General features: G+C 55.6%; 2 protein-coding genes across 2 annotated transcripts in view; both read left to right on the plus strand.

Annotated features, from left to right (window-relative positions):
- Positions 1–1,378: 1,378 nt before the first annotated feature.
- Positions 1,379–8,806, plus strand: CPLANE2 (ciliogenesis and planar polarity effector complex subunit 2). The gene is made up of 6 exons (XM_024749726.1): positions 1,379–1,517; positions 1,899–2,021; positions 3,332–3,484; positions 4,089–4,213; positions 4,510–4,646; positions 4,886–8,806. The coding sequence occupies exons 2-6, from the start codon at positions 1,910–1,912 to the stop codon at positions 5,133–5,135; spliced, it is 777 nt and encodes a 258-aa protein (XP_024605494.1). The 5' UTR covers positions 1,379–1,517; positions 1,899–1,909; the 3' UTR covers positions 5,136–8,806.
- Positions 8,807–8,813: 7 nt separating this feature from the next.
- Positions 8,814–19,618, plus strand: part of LOC112402812 (uncharacterized) — a 13,196-nt gene continuing 2,391 nt past the window's right edge. Inside the window, exons 1-9 of the mRNA XM_024749987.1 lie at positions 8,814–8,876; positions 9,553–9,791; positions 10,346–10,426; positions 11,996–12,053; positions 12,129–12,239; positions 12,336–12,496; positions 18,733–18,869; positions 18,951–19,134; positions 19,387–19,540. Coding sequence (XP_024605755.1) covers positions 8,814–8,876; positions 9,553–9,791; positions 10,346–10,426; positions 11,996–12,053; positions 12,129–12,239; positions 12,336–12,496; positions 18,733–18,869; positions 18,951–19,134; positions 19,387–19,540 — 1,188 coding nt within the window. The remainder of the gene's footprint in view (positions 8,877–9,552; positions 9,792–10,345; positions 10,427–11,995; positions 12,054–12,128; positions 12,240–12,335; positions 12,497–18,732; positions 18,870–18,950; positions 19,135–19,386; positions 19,541–19,618) is intronic.

Genomic DNA, 19,618 nt, shown 5'->3' on the forward strand with positions numbered 1-19,618 from the left:
AGAACAGAGACATCCTTCAGAGTCCAGGAACCCTAGGTTCTGAGCCTAGTTTTCCCACTGACCACGTGTATGGCGTGACTTCAGACAATCCCGTTGTCTCTGAGTTTCCTCATCTGTAAAAGAAAAGAAGGATAATAATATTTACTCCACAAGTTTGTTTATAGAAGTAAACAAGCTAACCTCTGTAAAGCCCCCACTGTCTGGCTCTTAGTTGGCCTTCAATAAAAGTTAACTTATAGAGGACTTCCCTGGTGGCAGAGTGCTTAAGAATCCGCCTGCCAATGCAGGGGACATGGGTTCGAGCCCTGGTCCGGGAAGATCCCACCTGCCGCAGAGCAACTAAGACCGTGCGCCACAACCACGGAGCCTGCGCTCTAGAGCCCACGAGCCACAACTACTGAGCGCGCGTGCCTAGAGCCCATGCTCCGCAACAAGAGAAGCCACCGCAATGAGAAGCCTGTGCACTGCAACAAAGAGTAGCCCCCGCTCGCCGCAACTAGAGAAACCCTGCGTGCAGCAACGCAGCCAAAAAAAAAAGTGTAATAGACAACCTGTCAGTAATGACCCACTTTGCGTCCTGTCCAACTAATGGGCATTTACTGAGCACCCATCTTCTGGGTAACAGGCCTGATGCCCAGTGTTGGAAATCTTCAGGGTAACAGGCCTGGTGCCCAGTGTTGGAACAGTGGAGAAGGGCTCATGGCCTCAGTTCTGAAACATCAGCTCCAGGAGGGCAGGGACTTCTTGTTGCCATTGTATTCCCAGCAGCTGGAAGAGGCCAGGCATACAATAGGCACTCAGTTATTATTTGTTGAATGAGTGACATCAATCAATCAATAAATGAGTGATGGAGAGCCTCTGACTCATTTTTAAGACCTTGAGCAAGTCCGTTGACATCTCTCAGCAGCCTTTTCCCCATCTGTGAAGCCAGTGGTGTTTAATTCATATCGAGTTCCTGCCGAGCAGGAGTAAATAACATCAATAATAAGTAAACTTATTGAGCACTGCTACGGACCAGGCAGTGTTGTAAAGAACCCTAGGAGGTAGTAGTATTTTACCTCCACTTCATGGGAGAGGAAACTGAGGAGCAAAGAGGCAGGGAAGGCTCCTGGAGAAGGGGGATTTGATCAAGTTTTGGAGGAAAGACTGGGGCTGGGACTGAGCAAAGTGAAGAGGATCCACGGCCCAGAGGGCAAGTCCCTGTCCAGGGTGTCTCTGAGCCGGGTTGGCTGCACACATAGGACCTACGTGGAACCCGGCAGCCTAACCCCGCCCCCCGCGTCTCCATGACAACAGCCTCCGCACATGCGCCTCAAGCACCGGCGCCTGGGCTGGCGGTTTGAGCCGAAGCCGGACGCAAGCAGGGCGGAAGCTGGCTCGGCGGGCTGGGCGGCGGGAGCGCTGGGCGGGCTTTTAAAGGGGCGGTCTCCACCCGGGCCCATTCGCCCGCGGGGACTGCTGATGGTGACGGCTGGGTGGGCTTGGGAGTCAGGATCCAGGAGGCAGAGGAGAAGCAGGTCTGTGTGACTCCCCCACCCCCCGGAGGTGACAAGGGAGCTAGGGACTGTGTAAATGCCCTCTGGGGCAATAATGGGATGGCTGTCCCCCAGGGAGCAATACGGAGGAGAAAGGACTATGGTTTTGCACCTTCTGGGTGATAAGAGGGGGACGGGGGTGTGTAACACCTCAGGATGTTGAAAGGGAGCTTGGATTCCAAAAACGTTAGTCGTAATAATGAAAAGGGTGGGGCTCCATAGTTGCTCCATCCTCCAAGGAGGGAGCTGGGGCTCCAGGGGAGAGTCTGAGGGCAGGTTAAGAGGCCTCACAGGTACAGCTTAGAACAGTTACCCTCTCCCATCCCCTACTCTCAGCATTCTGCCATCTCCCCTCCCCGTCAGGTTGCCCAGCCATGGCCAGACTACCTGCCCCAGGCTCAGTGATTGTCCCAGACTGGCACGAGAGCGCCGAGGGCAAGGAGTACCTGGCCTGTATCCTGCGCAAGAACCGCCGGCGGGTGTTTGGTAAGTGCCCCCCTCCCCCAGCCTGTCACCTGCCACTCCCTGGGGAGAACAGTGTCCCCTGTGGTGGGGGGCGTGGAGCAGAGAAGCAGGGCAGTGAGGGCCTTCTCCACTGCACTCCTCAACCTTGGGGACCCCAGAAGCCCTATCCTGGGGTCCCCACCCCCAAACCTCCTTAGCGTTAATTCTGTCATCAGAGCCATGGAAACAGCCAAAACCCTGCCAGGAACCACTGTCACCAGAGAGGCTGTTGATTGAGGCCTCAGCTGGTGGCAGGCCCTCTGCTGGGCACTTTATACAATGGACTCCAATTTAACCTTCTCAACAGCACGTTGCAGACTTGTCCAAGATCCCCTAGTGAGTAGAGACAAGCCTCTTCCATATCCTGCTGTCTCCAGGATAAGACACTCATGTTCCCCAGGATGAAGCTAACTCACCCAGGCAAGGTCAGCTGACAGGCCAGCAGAGGGGCCTGGCATCGGCTGCAGGAGTCCAGCTCTGCCCGGGAGAGACAAAACATCAGAAGGCTTAAGACCAGAGAGTGACAGGCAGCCCACAATTTAGGACTTTCAGGTCCTACACCTATAGACGGATCATAGTTTAGACTTTATATTTTGCAAGCTTTAAATCAAAAACATTCAGGGCGGTCCAGTGGTTAGGACTTGGCGCTTTCACTTCTGTGGGCCTGGGTTCAGTCCCTGGTCAGGGAACTAAGATCCCACACGCTGCAAGGTGGGATCAAAAAAAAAAAAGAATAAATAAACAAACATCCATAAATATCTCACTGTATTGGTTCTAAGGAGTTTATATTAATTAAGAATACTTCTGCTGGTATTTCTTCACTGAGGAGAGAATTAGGAAAAACCTTTCTTTTACCTGTGGGAAATCTAGGATATGTGATAGTATTAATAAAAACCATCTCAGGGAATTCCCTGGTTGTCCAGTGGTTAGGACTCAGTGCTTTCACTGCCGGGTCCTGGGTTCGATCCCTGGTTGGGGAACTAAGATCCCGCAAGCCGTGTGGTGCGGCAAAAAATAAAATAAAATAATAAAAATCATCTCATGCATCAAACTTTTTTGAAAAATGGTGTTATTTGGAGTAGGCACTGGCCCAGTTCACAGAGCACAGGTGTTCCCAGCAGAGCTTCTCCTCCGGGGATGCTGCTTGTATCCCAGGCCTCTGTCATGAGCACTGTATAGGGAATGGTTGGTTGGCACTGAAGAAGCCCTGAGAGATGAGGTTGTACACCCAAGGTATGACGGGCAAGTACACATTGACTCCCTGACCCCACCTGGATCCCTCCTTGCCCCAGGGCTGCTCGAGCGACCAGTGCTTTCCCCGCCTGTGGCCATTGACACCGCCCGCTACAAGATCTTTGTGTCTGGGAAGAGTGGTGTGGGCAAGACAGCGCTGGTGGCCAAGCTGGCTGGCCTGGAGGTGCCTGTGGTGCACCACGAGACCACTGGTGAGTCCCTCCTCAGGAGGCCTTCCTTGGGGTGGAGAAAAGACTGGCCCTGGACCACATAAGCTGGGATTTGTAACCAGCCTTACCATTTACTCTGCAACCTTGGAAAGTCACTTCACCTCTCTGAGTCTACATTCGCTCCTTTGTCCAAAAGGGATAATAGTACCAACCCCTTGGGGTTGTGGTGGGGTTGGTACTAGCGATAGTGGTGGTAACATGCCTAGCACTGAGCTGACACAGGGTAGGTGCTCAGAAAACACCGATCTTCCTTTCTTGTTTCCTTCCACCGGATGCTGATTGACCGTCATGTTGCAATATCTGAGAGTATTCCGGGACCTTTGGCTTCCCCAGTGCACAAGAGGAAACTACTTGGTCATGGCTAGGGCTAGGGCTGCCTCTCCCTGGTAGACTGGAGGCTCCTCCGGGGCAGGGCAGTTTCCCCAGTCGGACTGAGAATTCTCCCACGTCAGGGACTATGCCTTCCCCATCAGACTGAGGACCCATTAAGGTAGGGACATATCTCCTCTTCCTGTTCCTTCTGGGCCCCCTACTCCTCTCCACCTCCGCCTCCCCCATGCTGAGTGACCGACCCCCGCCTCCCCAGGCATCCAGACCACCGTGGTATTTTGGCCGGCCAAGCTGCAGGCCAGCGACCGTGTTGTCATGTTCCGCTTTGAGTTCTGGGACTGCGGGGAGTCTGCGCTCAGAAAGTTTGATCACATGCTGCCGGTGAGCAGGAAGGTGGGCCTGGGTGGGTCCAGGAGGGGCTGGTTGCCCGAGGTGGGCTTCTGAGTACAGGCATCTGAGCCTGGCCTGCCTGGTCTGCAGGAGCCGGAAGTGGGCGTGAATGGACTGAGGATGCTGCCCGGGCTGGGAGACCTCTGCCCTGGGACCAGCCACTCCCTGCTCTGGGCCGCAGTTTCCCAGTCTGTGAAAGGAGGTGCTGAGACTTCTCAGGGCCCTGCAGCCGATAGGTTCTGGTTACAAGCCTCGCCTGAGCCGCTAATCAGCCTCTCTATCCCCAGGCTTGCCAGGAGAAAACAGATGCTTTCCTCTTCCTCTTCTCCTTCACCGACCGTGCCTCCTTTGAAGACCTCCCTGGACAGCTGGCCCGAGTAGCGGGCGAGGCCCCTGGTGTGGTCAGGATGGTCATCGGCTCCAAGTATCCTTTGGGTGGCCCCTAGGACTGTCAGAGGCCACACTTGGCAAGGCACGGAGCAAGGGTGTCAGGCAGCCTGCCTCTGCCTAGCTATGGGGTCCAGCCCCATGGGCTTTATCTTAAAGGCTGCAACAGGGCCTCCCCCAGACTCTGGGTGTTGGGGGCAAGGGAGGAGGGAGAAGGCTGGGTTTGATGGAGTGGTAAGCAGAGGTGCCCGGACAGGCTCCTTGACTGTCCTCCAGATTTGACCAGTATATGCACACGGATGTGCCTGAGCGTGACCTCACAGCCTTCCGGCAGGCCTGGGAGCTGCCCCTCCTGCGGGTGAAGAGTGTGCCAGGGCGACGGCTGGCAGATGGACGCACGCTGGATGGGCGGGCTGGGCTGGCCGACATTGCCCATGTGCTCAACGGCCTGGCAGAGCAGTTGTGGCACCAGGACCAGGTGGCAGCTGGCCTGCTCCCCAACCCCCCAGAGGAACCCCCCAGCTGAGGGGTGGTGGCATGATGAGTGGGCACTCCCCACCCTCAGGTGACCCAGAGCAGGACCCAGGGCCCAAGGCTGGGACAGGAATATTGATCTCATCCCGAGGACTGGCCAGAGGGTCCTAGTCAGGGAGAATGGTGGCCCGAGAAGGCTCCCGGCCCCAGAGCACTTTCCTTGTGGAATTCTTGGCAGTGAAGTGGGGCACAAGGCTCGGTAGGGCAGCCATCTGAGGGCATCTGGCTGTCCACTGGCCTCCTCCCTCTGCCCTAGGAGTCTGGGTTTCTGGAAACGGAGGAACTGTATGTGCAAGGCCTGAGGGCTCAAGCATCTTCCCAGCCTCCCCCTGCCCTTCCCCCTTCTGCAGCAACCATGGAGTGTGACTGGGGAGAGGGGGTGCCTCAGCTGGGCCCTGGACCTCAAGTGACTTCAGTCAGAGCCTGTACATGTTAGTTGAAGTAACACCATCTGCTGTACCAGGTAAACCCTGAACTCTCAGTGGCTTAACTTAATAGAAGTTTTTTTCTTTCTACGTCTCACCTCAGGTGGAGGTGAAGGTGGGTGTGGAGGCTCTGCTCTATACACTGATTCAGAGGCCCAGGCTCTGACATCTTCAATGAGATTCTTCCCAGTTTGTCCTGGGGCATCAACATCTAGTCAGCAGATGGGATGAGTGCAGGTGGAAGGTCCCCCAGCAGGTTTCTATGGACCTGGCCTAGGACAGTGTGCCTCATTTCTGCCCACATTCCACTGGCCAGCACCTAGTCACATGGTCACACAGAGCAGCGGGGAAAGTTGGGAAATGTAGTCCACCTGTGTGTCCAGGAGGCAAGCACCTCACTCTGGAATTCCTTTTTTTGACCATGAAGCTATGCTTAGGACAGGTGCCCTGCCAGCCTGGGGGAACCAGAAAGTATCACTGGGCAGGGACTGGGCCAGGTGGGGGGTCAGGGCGTGAGCTGGCAGGAGGCCAGCAAGGACAGGAGCAGGAAGGTGAGTAACCTTGTGTCCTTGCCCCATCAGCCAGACACTAGTGAATGCGGGCTAGAGTTGTAGGCATCTGCCCGCAGATGCCTACAAAGCCGGCCTTTATACTTTCTTTCCCTCCCCGGTGACACCCTCTCCAGTCCCACAGATGGACCCCTGGGCAGAAAGCCGGCCTCAGTCTGACCCAGCTGGAAGGGCCCTAGATGCCCAGGTCAGCCAGCCGACCCTCAGAGTCCCCTCTCGAGAAAGCAACTCTGAACACTCCACACTCACACGCATGATCATGTGCCCACACACAGCAGTACTCGCCCTAAAATGCTGCCCCCCTTCTCCCTCCTGGCACACACAGGAGGCTCCTGCATGCTCTCCCTGGCTTACGCTCCTACGCTTACTGATGGCCTGCATGGCACTGCTTGTCAGTCTGTCCACCCTGTGCACTGCCTGTAGGTTTGTCAACCTTTCCGGGGCCTAAAACATGGATTTTAGCACCTTCTTACCCCCAACTCAGGTTCAGAGCTGAGACCTGAGCTTAGCCCATGTCCCAGAGGAGGAATGTTGCTGGGCAGGACCCAGGCCTCACAGCCTGCACAGCCCACCGGCCGACTCCTGCTCCCGCGCCGCGGTGTCCCACTGCTGCCTTCAGCTCTGCTTTGGCCCATTTCCCTCTGGTCTTAGCTCCAGTAGACCTCACCCACCAGGCAGAGCAAGGCAGGACCCAGCAAAGGTGGCCTCTGGGCTGGAATGTGGCCTTCCAGCTATGGATACCCGTGTGTGTTGTGGGCACCAGCTACCCCACATCCCAGCCAGTTATCTCAGGCCTTAAAGCTTCAGCATCCTTCTTGGGCACCAGCTCAGCCAAGAGCCAGAGGCTGCTCTGGAGAAGTAACCTAGATCCTCCCCACAGCAGAGCAGGGCACTGGTTGGCACTGGTTAGCACTGCTCCAGTCAGAGAATCGACCCCTCACACACTTTCATCCCAAACCAAGAGGTAAACAATTCCCTTCTCCCTGAGTAACAACAAAGTGGGGACCACAACGGTGCTAAGACTTGGAGCCGGCCACCTGCCGTCCCAGCGCTGCCTTCTCAGCCCCTCAGAGCCCAGGCCCAGTGCCACTTTAGTATTTCGTAGGCTACCCCCTTAGAGGCCTCCACCGAAGTGCAAGTGCAGAGAACTGGAAGCAGGGGGAGGAGGGAGCTGCAGAGCCATAATTCTCCTAATAGCTGGTGGCTGTCCCCGCAAAGTGGACTCTGGACAGGGTCGTGGAGAGCGAATGAGAAGAGAATGTGGGCACACACACACACACACACACACACACACACACACACACACGGACTCAGGCCGGCTTTGTGGGCCTGGCACCTGAGCAGTCCACAGGGCTCTGCACTGGGGGGCCCACACCTGGTTTAACGCTCTGCTGTTGCCATCTTGAAATCCTTAATAATTTTTCAATAGTTTTCCACTGGACACCACCAATCACGTGGTAGGTCCTGCACAGGAGAGGGTCCAGACTCCAGATAAAGTTCCTCTCTTAGGACCTTGGAGACAGAGGCCATTCTGTGGCCTGTCCGGAGGCCACCAGAAGTCGGGGAGTTGCCTTCTGCCCATTTTGGTGCCAGAAATTCCACCGTTAGGTTAAGCCTTACAACAGCTCAAAGGCAAATACCCTGCTGCTCCCTTTGTGGGCCCTGAGGCTACCTGGAGGAAGGGGTGGTGACTGTGCCCCCAGGCTGCTTCAGGGGTGAGCCCTGACTTAGAGGAGATCCTTGGGAAGAGGGTAGCCATGTTTGCTCCTCCGGGCCCTGGAGCCCACAGACTTCAGGGCTCTAGAGAGAAGCTGGAGGGAGGAGGGACTGGCTTCTCCAGGGGTGGGGGTGTGTATGTGCTGCAGCCCAGCCCTGGTGCTGTTTGTCAGGACATCCCAGACCCCTCTTCTTCCCTCCCCAAGCCCCTTTCCTACAGAGGGGGAGTGCTATGGACCGAATGGTTGTGTCCCTCCAAGATGCATACACTGAAAACCTAGTCCACAGTGTGATGGTGTTAGGGGCCTTTGGGAGCGGATTCGGTCATGAGGACAGAGCCCTCATTAATGGGATTAGTGCTCTAATAAGAGAGACCCCACAGAGCTCCCTAGCCCCTTCCACCATCTGAGGACACAGAGAAAAAGTGCTGGCTGTGAACAAGGAAGAGGGCGCTCTCCAGAACTGGGCTGTGATGATGATCTTGGACTCCCAGCCTCCAGAGCCATGCGAAATAAATTTCTGTTGTTCATGAGCTACCCGGTTTGTGGTTTTTTGTTATAGCCGTCCAATGGACTAAGATAGGGAGGCTGAGGCCAGAGAGGGTCAGGCATTTCTCCAAGGTTGCAGAGCCATGGAGCAGCCCTGATGCCCTTAGCCTTCCGTACCCCTCTCCCCTGGACTGTCCCTTCCCCTCATCCCCCAATGGTGTCTTCTGGGTGCAGCCCCTCACATGATCCCACCTGGTCTTGCTTTTCCAACCAGAAGCCTGGGGCTGCCTGTAGGAAGGGAAATACGGTACTGGTGCCTGGCTCCCTCCTCCCTCTCCCCTTTTTCTCCTTCCCCCATCCTTCCCAGGCCACAGTGAGCTGGTAAGTGAAGCTCCTGCCTGCTGCCAGCCACCAGCCAAGCCCGGCCTTGTGGACAACAAGGAGAACCCCAGGCAAGTTGCCTGCTCCCAGGATGAGGAAGGAGATGCAGGAGCCAGATCTGCAAAGGCTGCTGGGCAGGCCTCCAGAGCCTTGGGTGAGTCTGGAATGGGGGTGGGACTCCCTAGTGCTGCCCTGGATCTCCTTACTCCCAGGGCAGCCTGGTGCCAGCCATGACACCACCCCCGGCCTCTACCCCGTGCCATGAAACAGACTTGGGGGAGCAGTGCCCAGAGGGTGGCATGGGGCTCAGGGCCCAAGACAAGTCAGAGCTGTGTGGAGGCAAATCCCCAGAGGCCCAAGCTGGGAGTAAGGGGGTGGGGGGCCCCTCCCTCCCTGTGACCTCAGACCTAGAGGCTGGGCCAGTGGGGGCGAGGTGAAGTGGGGAGAGTTGGTGTTCAACTCTATTCTAGAAAGAAGGGGTGTTTCCTGGGAGCAAAGGGGACCGACTGAGGCTTGGGACCGTGGTCCAGAAGGGAGGTAAAGAGCTGTGACCTTGGATTGGTCACTGTAATTCCTTTGTGTCATCTGTAAAATGGAGATAACAAGAGCACCCGCTCACTTCTTCTGAGTTGTAACAAGTAAATGCGTGTAAAATATTTAGCACTGGGCCAGGCACTGAATTAAGGGCCCAGCAAATGTTGGCTACTGACTTTGTCGCTGTTGTTACTTATGGTAGTGGTGGTGTTTCTGGGGCTGAGAGCGAGTGGAGAAGAGGGAGAAGGGTCGCAGATCGCGCCGACAGCGCCTCCATTGTTGCGCTTTATATTTAGCCAGCGGTGGGCGGGCGGGTGGGCGGAAGGAGGGGTGGCCCAGCTGGGCTGGTGGAGAAGTTCCTGGCACCTGCACCTGCGCCGGGGTCCTCTCACCCGCACTCCGGTCCTGTTGCGCCCAGGACGGCGATGGTGCCGAGGACAAGGACCGGAGGACGACCGTCTCTGCGCGTCCCGCGGCAGCATTTGTGTCCCAGACTCCGGAAGCAACATTTTCCGCGACTGGAAAACCGAAATCGGTGAAACTGGGGCCAGACAGGCCTCTTACCCCCACTTCACCGCTTCACTCAGGCACCCAGAGTAGCCCACCCACAGTCCCTCTCTTACAGGGAGGAAAGAGAGGTCTTACCTCCGCGAAGAATCCTGTGGCATCTCTAGTCCTTTTCTTGCAATGGGTAGTTCCTCCTTTGAGCTAAACCCAGTCGCTCTTGCTGTGGCGCGAACTTTCCTTTTTTTTTTTTTTTTTTTTAAATTTTTTTTTTTGGCTGTGCCGGGTCTATTTTTTTTTTTTTAAATTTATTTATTTGGCTGTGCCGGGTCTTAGTTGTGACACGCGGACCTTCGTTGTCTCCTGCGGGACCTTTAGTTGCGACACGCGGTATCGAACACGCGCCCCCTCATTGGGAGCGCGGAGTCAACCACTGACCGCTAGGGAAGTCCCACGAACTATTTCCTTTAATTTGGGCTTTAGTGGGACTGATAAACCCAGCCCCCAACTCCCCACCCAGGGTGGAAGTGGGGTAGGGTGGGGCAGACCGTTCCTAACTGCCCTTCTGCCCCCGCGATGGGACAGACTTCCTGCTCGTGAAGGAGGAGAAGCTGCGACCCCCGCGGCGGGCGTGGTGACAGCGACTCCTGGAGCGGAGCTGGCGCGGTAAGTTCCAGAGGAACCTGCGCGCAGCCGGGCTGCTCCTGGAGGAGGTGAGCGCGGCGGGGACGGGCTGCGCGGGCTCAGTCCCCGAGGCCGAGCGCGGGCTTCCCTAACGAGCCCTGTGACCTGCGCAAGCGACTTCAGTACATCTGTAAAATGGGCTTTACCGTAGCGTCAGCCCCATAGAGGGGCTGTGATGATTAAACTGGCGAGCGTGCAAAGCGCTCAGCCCATGGCCTGCTCATTGGAGGTGCTCAATAAATGGGAACCAGCGACCACTACTGTATGACTCCGGCCTACTCAGCGTCTGCGTCTGTCTCCACGTTTGTAAAATGAGGGTGCTAGTTCCCCCCTCGTTTGAATTTCAAACGAGGAAACGCAAATCAAAGCGCTTTTGAAGGTGGCCAAGGGCCCGCGCGCGCAGAACGGGAACTGTCACTCCCAGGCGGGATCATGAGAGGAGGGGCTCCAGGCTCTGGCCCATCCGGAGACCCCGGCCCCCCAAGGAGTAGTGTCTTGCCAAGCGCCGCGCCCTCGCCGTGTACTTCGCCAAGCTGTGCGCCCTGGGAGCTGCTGGCAGAGGAACTGAGCCAGCGTGTGCCGCTGTAGGTGGGAGGGACGAGCCGGGGCGAGGTCAGCCCGGGGGCGGAGTCTTCCCAGGTACCTGTGACCCTGCCCTAGTCCTGCAGGCCCGACGTAACCCGGACTCGGACGGGGGAGGTGGGGGGAGCTACTGCGGCGCCTTCGCCTGCTGCAACCTCTGCAGCAACACGTGCCCAATAAGCCACTGGACTTTCCGCCGCTCCAAGATGGACTTGTCTCGGGTGGGCGGGGCCTCCCGCAGAGGGGAGGGGCGCCAGCCGCAGGCTTAGCCAAATCGAGGCTCCATTGCTCCTCCTTGCTTTGCCAGTGAGGCAACTCCTGCTTAACTCACTTTAGGTCTCAGGCTTGTCCCTTCCGCAGCCTGGGGTTCAGGCCGTGCCCGAGCGGCTCCCCGTCCCTGATTCCCACGCGTTCAATGCCCCTCAGATGCTCACCTGGCTGCAAAACACCCAGCCCAGGCTGAGCTTTGTGGGGAGAAGGGCTCTCTGGATTTAGCAGCTGGCACATTTTAAAAAAATAAATTTATTTAATTTATTTTTGGCTGCGTTGGGTATTCGTTGCTGCACGCGGGCTTTCTCTAGCAGCCGCCAGCGGGGGCTACTCTCCGTCGCGGTGCGCGGGCTTCTCGTTGTGGTGGCTTCTTTTGTTGTGGAGCACGGGCTCTAGGCGCGCGGGCTTCAGTAGTTGTGGCTCGCGGGCTCAGTAGATGTGGCTCGCGGGCTCTAGAGCGCAGGCTCAGTAGTTGTGGCGCACGGGCTTAGTTGCTCCATGGCACGTGGGATCTTCCCCGGCCAGGGATCCAACCCGTGTCCCGTGCATTTGGCAGGTGGATTCTTAACCACTGTGCCACCAGGGAAGTCCAGCTGGCACGTTTTATCCCTGTGTCCCCAGCCTAGAGACTGCCCTCCCATCGTGTTAGGTCTCGCATTCGGCGGAGGGTTCAGCTTCTGACCTCTGCTCTGCTCACAGATTCCTGGGCAGGGCTTCCCATGACTCCTACTTCTCCAGCACCCAGAGGCACCAAGCGGTGAGACAACTGCCTGGGGAGGGTCCAGCTGGGACCTTATGGGGGCGGAGTTGATGCCAGAATTCTTTCTGACAGGTGGCAGAGATCCTGGCCCGAACAATCTATGGGAAAGAGAAACGTGCAGAGATGGTCATGGCCCGTCTGCTGACCGAGGGAGTCTACACTGCAGCCTTCCCACTGCGTGAGGTAGAGATGACACAAACCCAGCTTTCTTCCACTGCAGGGGCATCAGGAGAAAATTCTGGGACTTCCCTGCAGCCCTCCCGCCTTTCCTCTCCCTAGGGCCCCTGTGATCTGCCCGAGTACCAGGTGCCTGGTGCAGACCTCAACCCTCCACAATTGCTCTATTCATACTGGGCCTGCTGGGGGTGCTGGCAAAAGTACCAGCCCCTGCACCGCATACAGGAGGACTTTGGGGACAAGGCAGCTATCTACTTTGCCTGGTTGGTGCATCCGGTGTTGGGGGTGAGGGCTGGGAGCTGGGGTTGAGTACAGAGATGGAGGCTCATGAGCATTCCGTCCCCCCACATTCTGTCACCTACACAGCCTGGTTGCTGCTTTTGTGGGTACCCTGGTCTTTACCTCTGGCCTAGTTACCATGGGCACAAATGTACCAGCGTGATGACTGGGAGTGCTGGGGGGATGAGCTGCATGGGCTGGGTCAGCTGGCTGGTTGAGGATAGACCCTCCCAGGATGGGGTACCCTTTGCTCATAGGGAGGAGATCTGTGTGAGCAGGAGTTCCTTCCTCATGTGCTCACTCTGTGATACTTGTGCCACATGGAATATTTCTGAGATCTGCCCCGTGGCCAAGGTGAGCCAGGGAAGAGAGCAAGGGAATGGGTAGGTGTTTGGGACCCGGCACCTTGGGCCAGCTGCTGGGAAGGCAGTGTGCCCTCTCTCCCTCCTTTGCAGCTGGGCTATCTCTTTGACCATCTGGGAACTGTGTTCTTTAGCATCTTCATGTGCTTCTGGGCCACGGCCTTCCTGGAGCACTGGAAGCACAGGAGTACCACCTTGGGCCACCACTGGGACTGCAGTGACTTCCAGGAAGAGGAGGTGACGCCCAGCTCAGCCCTCCAGGCCCAGAACTCTGCTTCCTGCAGTTCTCAGAGGCCATAAGGCATGCTGGAAACAGCTTGGACTCTGGAGTCCAGCACCCCAGGATCCAGATCTGACTCTTCCCTACAATTTTCCTGGGTCACTTTCCCACCCTCCCCTGACATCAGGATGATATAAGGTTTGGTGAAGTTTAATACTAGAGGCATTTAGAGGCTCAAAGAGAAACTCTTCCTGAAACAGGGAAGAAGGAGAGAAGCATTCCACTCACCTACCCATCTAGCCATCCACCTGTCCATCCAAACATCTAATCATTGATCCTGAATCTGTTTGCTTTTCTCTGTCTCCACTGCCACCCTCACTTTCCCCACACCCTAGCCCCAGTCCAAACCACAATTCTCTCTTACCTGAACCCCTGCAGTAGCCTCCCAATATATCTCTCTGCTCTTATGTTTGCCCCCATTCAATCCATTCCCAGCTGCCAGGGCAATCTTTTTTTTTTCTGTACGCGGGCCTCTCACTATTGTTGCCTCTCCCGTTGCGGAGCACAGGCTCCGGACGCTCAGGCTCAGCGGCCATGGCTCACAGGCCCAGCCGCTCCGCGGCATGTGGGATCTTCCTGGACCGGGGCACGAACCCGCGTCCCCTGCGTCGGCAGGCGGACTCTCAACCACTGCACCACCAGGGAAGCCCCTGGGGCAATCTTTTGAAGATACGAATCACATCCTGAATTATCCTACTCAAAGCGTTCTAGTGGGTTCTCATATGCACTTGGAAAACTATCTAAGCCCCTCACAGCAGCCCACAACCCTGTGTGATCTGGCTTCTGTCTAGTTCTCCTCCACTGCCTCCACTGGCTCCCTGCTGTTTCTTGAATAGGACAGGGTTATTTCCACCCCAGAGCCTTGGCACTGGCTGTTCTCTGCTAGAATCTTCTTCCAGACTTTATATGGCCTACTTTTTGTCATTCATATCTTGACTTAAATGTCACCCTTTTAAAGAGGACTTTCTTGGGAATTCCCTGATGGCCAGTGGTTAGGACTCTGCACTCTCACTGCCAAGGGCCTGGGTTCAATCCCTGGTCGGGGAACTAAAACCCCACAAGCTGCGAGGGGGTGGCCAAAATAAATAAATAAATAAAAATAAAGAGGCCTTCCTTGATCACCCAGCTTGAAGAGGCTCCCTATCACTGTTTTAATCTCATCACAGCATTTATCACTACATTTTCTTGTTTATTGTTTTTTGTCTGTCCTCTGCCACTAGAATGTGAGCTCCAAAGACCTTGTGTGTGATGTTGCTGTCTCCCTAGGGCCCAGAACAGTCCCTAGCATATAGAAAGTGCTCATTAAACATTTGCTGGGTGAATCTGTGAATCACAAATCTCTCTCTCCACCTATCCATCTGTCCAGATATCCATAATGTAATCCATCCAACAGTTAGGGTTGACAAGAAGATAGAAACGAGACTAGTTATTTCAACAGAGAGGATTTAATATGAGGTAGTGATTGGTTAAACAGGTTCTGGAGGACTGAAAAAGTAGGAAGGAAAAACTGAAGTAACAAAGTCATTGTGAATGGCACCTCTTTTATTTATTTTTTTTTAAGAAGATGTTGGGGGTAGGAGTTTATTAATTTATTCATTTTTGGCTGTGTTGGGTCTTCGTTTCTGTGTGAGAGCTTTCTCTAGTTGCAGCAAGAGGGGGCCACTCTTCATCGTGGTGCGCGGGCCTCTCACTATCGTGGCCTCTCTTGTTGCAGAGCACAGACTCCAGACACGCAGGCTCAGTAGTTGTGGCTCACGGGTCTAGTTGCTCTGCGACATGTGGGACCCTCCCAGACCAGGGCTCGAACCCGTGTCCCCTGCATTAGCAGGCAGATTCTCAACCACTGCACCACCAGGGAAGCCCCCGGCACCTCTTAGAGCAGTGAATTATACAACTCATGTGACTCAAAGAGTGGCCCTGCCTCTGCACACAGTCTCCTCCCCAACCCCTGCCGTGCTTCCCCTTCATTTTCCCATTACTTAGCACCTGTTTGTCTTTTAGGTCCTAGCTAAAATGTCATTTCCTCTGAGTGACCATCCCTGAAGACCAGTTTTCCTTCATATGAGTTATTCACAAGTACATATTTGTGTTCATTTATCTAATGTCTGTCTCCCCAACTACACTGTAAACTCTGTTAGGACTTAGATTTTGTCCAGTTTGTTCATCATGTCATATCGTATCTACTGCAGAGTGTATGTGGTCGGTTAATAGTTATTGAATAACTAATACATTATCTATTCATCCACACATCCGTCCATCTACCCATCCATCCTCATGTCCAACATCCATCCAACCACACCTTCATGTCCTCCTCCACCTAGACATCCATCCATACATACATCCATCTGCCCATCTACCCACACATTTGTGCATTCACTTACAGAGATTTGCCTGTCTAGTTTGCCCACCCACCTGTCCACCTACTGCCACCCGTCCTTCAGACTATCCAGCCCTCTCCTACATGTGCATCCATTTGTTGTTTACTTCTCTGTCTACTCACCCACCCACCCATCCACCCATCCATCCATCCATCCATCCATCCATCCACAGGCTCTTAGCCAGGCCTTAGGGAAAAAAGGCCCTGCAGAAACAAAAATGAATCAGACCTCATTCCTGCATTTCCAGAGCTCCCTGTGCAAACAGGAAAAGGCAGGAGGCTTCCCCCACCCCAGGGTCATGACACCCAGACCCTTGGGCCCTGGGATGTACATTTCTGTTGCCCCCTCTGATAGGAGTGCCCACATCCAGAGTTTGCTGCCCTGGCCCCACAGATGGCCCAGAACCCAGTGACAGGCCTGAAGGAGCCCTACTTCCCACCCCACACCCATCTTCCCTGCCTACTTACCAGCTCTGCAGCCATCCTCATCATGGTGAGGGGGCATCGGGCCCTTGCTCTGGAAGGACTGTGCCCTCCAGGATGCGCTGGTGCCCTGGCGGACCTGCCTTCCAGCTCTGACAGCTCTCCCTGCTGGCCCCCAGCTCTGTGTGGTGATGATTTTCCTGGTGTCTGTCATCATTTACTGTGGCATCGTCAGCATTGCAATGTTCCACACGGCCAACTCTGCTCAGGACCCAAGTGAGTGCCCCTTGGAGCAATGGAGGGTGGGACCACTGTTCCAGACTCTGGGCACAACGGGGGCATCCTCAAGTTCCTTCTGCCTCTCCACGTGGCTGGGCTCAAGGTGATGGCCATCACCCTGCCTCGGCTGGTAATGTTGCCAACATCGGCAGCACTGTGCCCTACCTGGTACTGATCCTCCTCCTGGGCCAGATCTACACCTCACTGGCTGAGCAACTCACCAGGTGGGATGAGTAAGGGCAGGAGATCGCAGGGGTGTCCTGGCATCACTTGGGAACTGTGAGCCCTGAGGAAGGGCTCCCTGCATCTCAGAGCCTGCAGCTCCCACCTTGGTGTCCCCAGCCTGCTCAGCCAACCTCAGATGAAGGTGGCCAGGGGGGCATGGTTGGCCTTAGGGGAAGGTGGATTGGGGACAGAAGCATATGAGCTGACCCAATGGGCTGGGCCTGCCCCCTTACACTCAATAAAACTCTGACCAGCTCTGCCTTTTTCCCAGAGATGCACAGAGCCCAGACCCTCCATGAAGATGCCTTCATTTTTAAAGTCTTCATCTTCCAGTTTGTCAATTTCTACTCCTCTCCTTTCTTTTTTTGTTTTTCTTGGCCACGCCACACAGCATGCTGGATCTTCCCCAACCAGGGATAGAACCCATGTCCTCTGCACTGGGAGTGCAGAGCCTTAACCACTGGACCGCCAGGGGAGTCCATCTACTCCTCTCCCTTCTTTGTGGCATTCTTCAAAGGCAGGTGAGGACTCCTCCACTCACCCCCACCAAGGCTGTCGACTCTCAGATGATTTGCCAGCAGAGTGGCAGCATCCTTGAGCCTCTAGATTTGTCTCTACCAAGGTCTTGACCTTGAAGTTGGTCCTTGATTTCCCTGGACTTCAATTTTTAAAAAAAAATATCTATTTATTTATTTATTTTGGTTGTGCTGGGTCTTAGTTGCGGCAGGCAGGCTCCTTAGTTGTAGCATGCGAACTCTTAGTTGTGGCATGCACGTGGGATCTAGTTCCCTGACCAGGGATCGAACCTGGGCCCTCTGCATTGGGAGCATGAAGTCTGAACCGCTGCCCCAAGGAAATCCCTGGGCTTCAATTTTCTCAACTCTAATATTCCAGTGCATCACTGGGTAAATGTGAAACTCGAACACCTGCATTCATTCATTCACTCAACCTCCCATTGCTGACATTTGGCTTCATCACCATCTTTGTGGTCGCCTTTCCACTGAGCAGTCTGGACTGGATGCTGGGGACACAGAAATGAACCAGAGCTGGGCCTTCCCTGTAGGAGCTTCCAGTTTTTAACAAGGATGGGTCAGGAGTCCTCAAGGGCTAGACTCCCAGGAGGTGGTGTTACTGTGTAATTGCCATTGTCATTTGGCAGGAATGGGAGGGAGAATCACCAAAAGAACCACCCCTCCCCCCACCAGCAGCATGACTCCCTCTTCCTGGGCCAGAAATACCCAATTGACTTCTCATGGGTTGAGCAGTAGATATGGGCCATGGTCCCAACAGGCCTTGGGAACATAGCCTAGTTGGGGGCGGTGGGACAAGGCCTCCCAGCAGCCCGGTCACCAGAGTTATCTCTCAGTGGGTGGGCAGGGAGAGAGGTCAGCCTCAGCATGGAGTTTAGCTGTGGCCTGGCTCCAGAAGGGGTGGGCACATTGCCAACAGATGCGGTGGGTCTACAGGTTTGTGGGATACCCTGGTGAGCATGGCAGGCTGCTTGGCATGTGGAACGAGGACGTGAGTATCCTTAGAGAGCCAGCTCTTGAGGGACGGTGGGGGGGGCATCACACCCTCAGGTCTGGCAGGGCAGGATCTGCCTCTGGGGCCTCCAAGGAGTAGGGGGCCAGCCCCTAAGCCCTGAGTAAGGTGCTGTGTGTCTGCCAATCACAGCGAGCCTGGAGGCTGACTTCTTGAGCTTGCTCAACAGCTCTTCATCATCACAGTGGGCAAACAGCTGGTCAGCAACGTGCAGGAGTTCGTTGTGCTGTGAGCGCAGGGGATGATCTGGGGGTTGGGCCTAGTCAGGCTGGGGCAGGGGGCCTTTATGAGAGCAAAGCAGAAACCGCCCCCCACCATAGGGGTCAGGACCTTGGAACATAAGTCCCAGTTCTGCCTCCTGTAAGCTCTGGCTTTGCTTCTCTCTAAGCCTCAGTTTGCTCACTTGTACAATGGGGACAATAATACCTCTCCAAGAGAGTTGAGTGGATTAAATGATATGCTGAACAGGAAAGAGGAGGGCTTTCTATTAGCATTTTAGATTGGGGAAGGGCTTTCAGAGACTGAGAATGGCCATGTAGGAAGCACAGAGTTTAAGAGCCCTGGACTCTGGAGTCTAACAAACAGGACTTGAGCTCTGGTTGCACCATTTACAACTTGGGGAGCCTTGGGCCAGGTCTCTGAGTCTCCATTTCCTCCTCTGTAAAGTGTAAATAATCATGGTGCCTATCTTTAAGGGAGTGGGAGGATAGAAATGGCATTGTCTTGTCCCAGGAAGCTGAAGACCTGGCAGCAGAAGAGACACCTGGCCGGGCTGCAGGACACCCAGATCAGGCAGGAGCAGCGGCGCTGGGAAGAGGACTGTGAGCTCATTGAGTTCAAGGGCCAGTGTGATGAATACCTGGAGATGGGTGAGCAGTGGCCCAGCAGGGTTCCTGGGGGCCTGGCCCAGCAGGGGAGGTGACCCCAGGCCTGACACTCCCCAACTCCAGTGCTGCAGTCTAGGTTCATCACCATCTTCGTGGCAGCCTTCCCACCGGCACCCCTATTTGCTCTGCTCAACAACTGGGTGGAGATCCGACCGGACACCCAGAAGTTCTGTGCGAGTACTGGCGGCTGGTGGCTGAGCGGACCCGGCTGCTCTTGCTTGAAGCCATTGCCTACCTTTCTGTCATGGTGAATGTGAGGAGAGGGGGGTAAGGAGGGAAATACAGGGTCAGAGGGGGAAATGAAGATCAGAGACTGGGAGGAGGCTCGGGAATAGGGAAATGGGGGCTGAGGGTGGAAATCAGGGTGAGAGACTGGGAAATAGGGGCAGAAGGCTAGGATCCTCGGGCACAGGCTCCTGCCTGCGGGAGTGGGGCCGGACCTGGGCGGGGATGAGTTAGGAGACTGGGCCCTGAAAGGCGGGACGGCCTTCCTGTGAAGCCCCCTTGCAGGCTTTCCTCATGGCCTTCACCTCGGACTTCCTGCCACGTCTCCTGTACCAGTAACACCACAGCCAGCTGTGCGGCTACGTCAACTTCATGCTGGCGCCCGCACCCCTTGCTTACCTTGCCTAGGGCAACCACATGCCCTGCAGGTGGGAGAACCACCGGCCGGGGCTGAACGCGGTGGGGCGGGGCCTGCTTGGGAGGGGCGGGGCCTGCTTGGGAGGGGC

The sequence above is a fragment of the Neophocaena asiaeorientalis genome, unplaced genomic scaffold (genome assembly GCF_003031525.2).
Source record: "Neophocaena asiaeorientalis asiaeorientalis breed wild unplaced genomic scaffold, Neophocaena_asiaeorientalis_V1.1 scaffold275, whole genome shotgun sequence".
In the NCBI taxonomy this organism is placed as follows: Eukaryota; Metazoa; Chordata; class Mammalia; order Artiodactyla; family Phocoenidae; genus Neophocaena; species Neophocaena asiaeorientalis.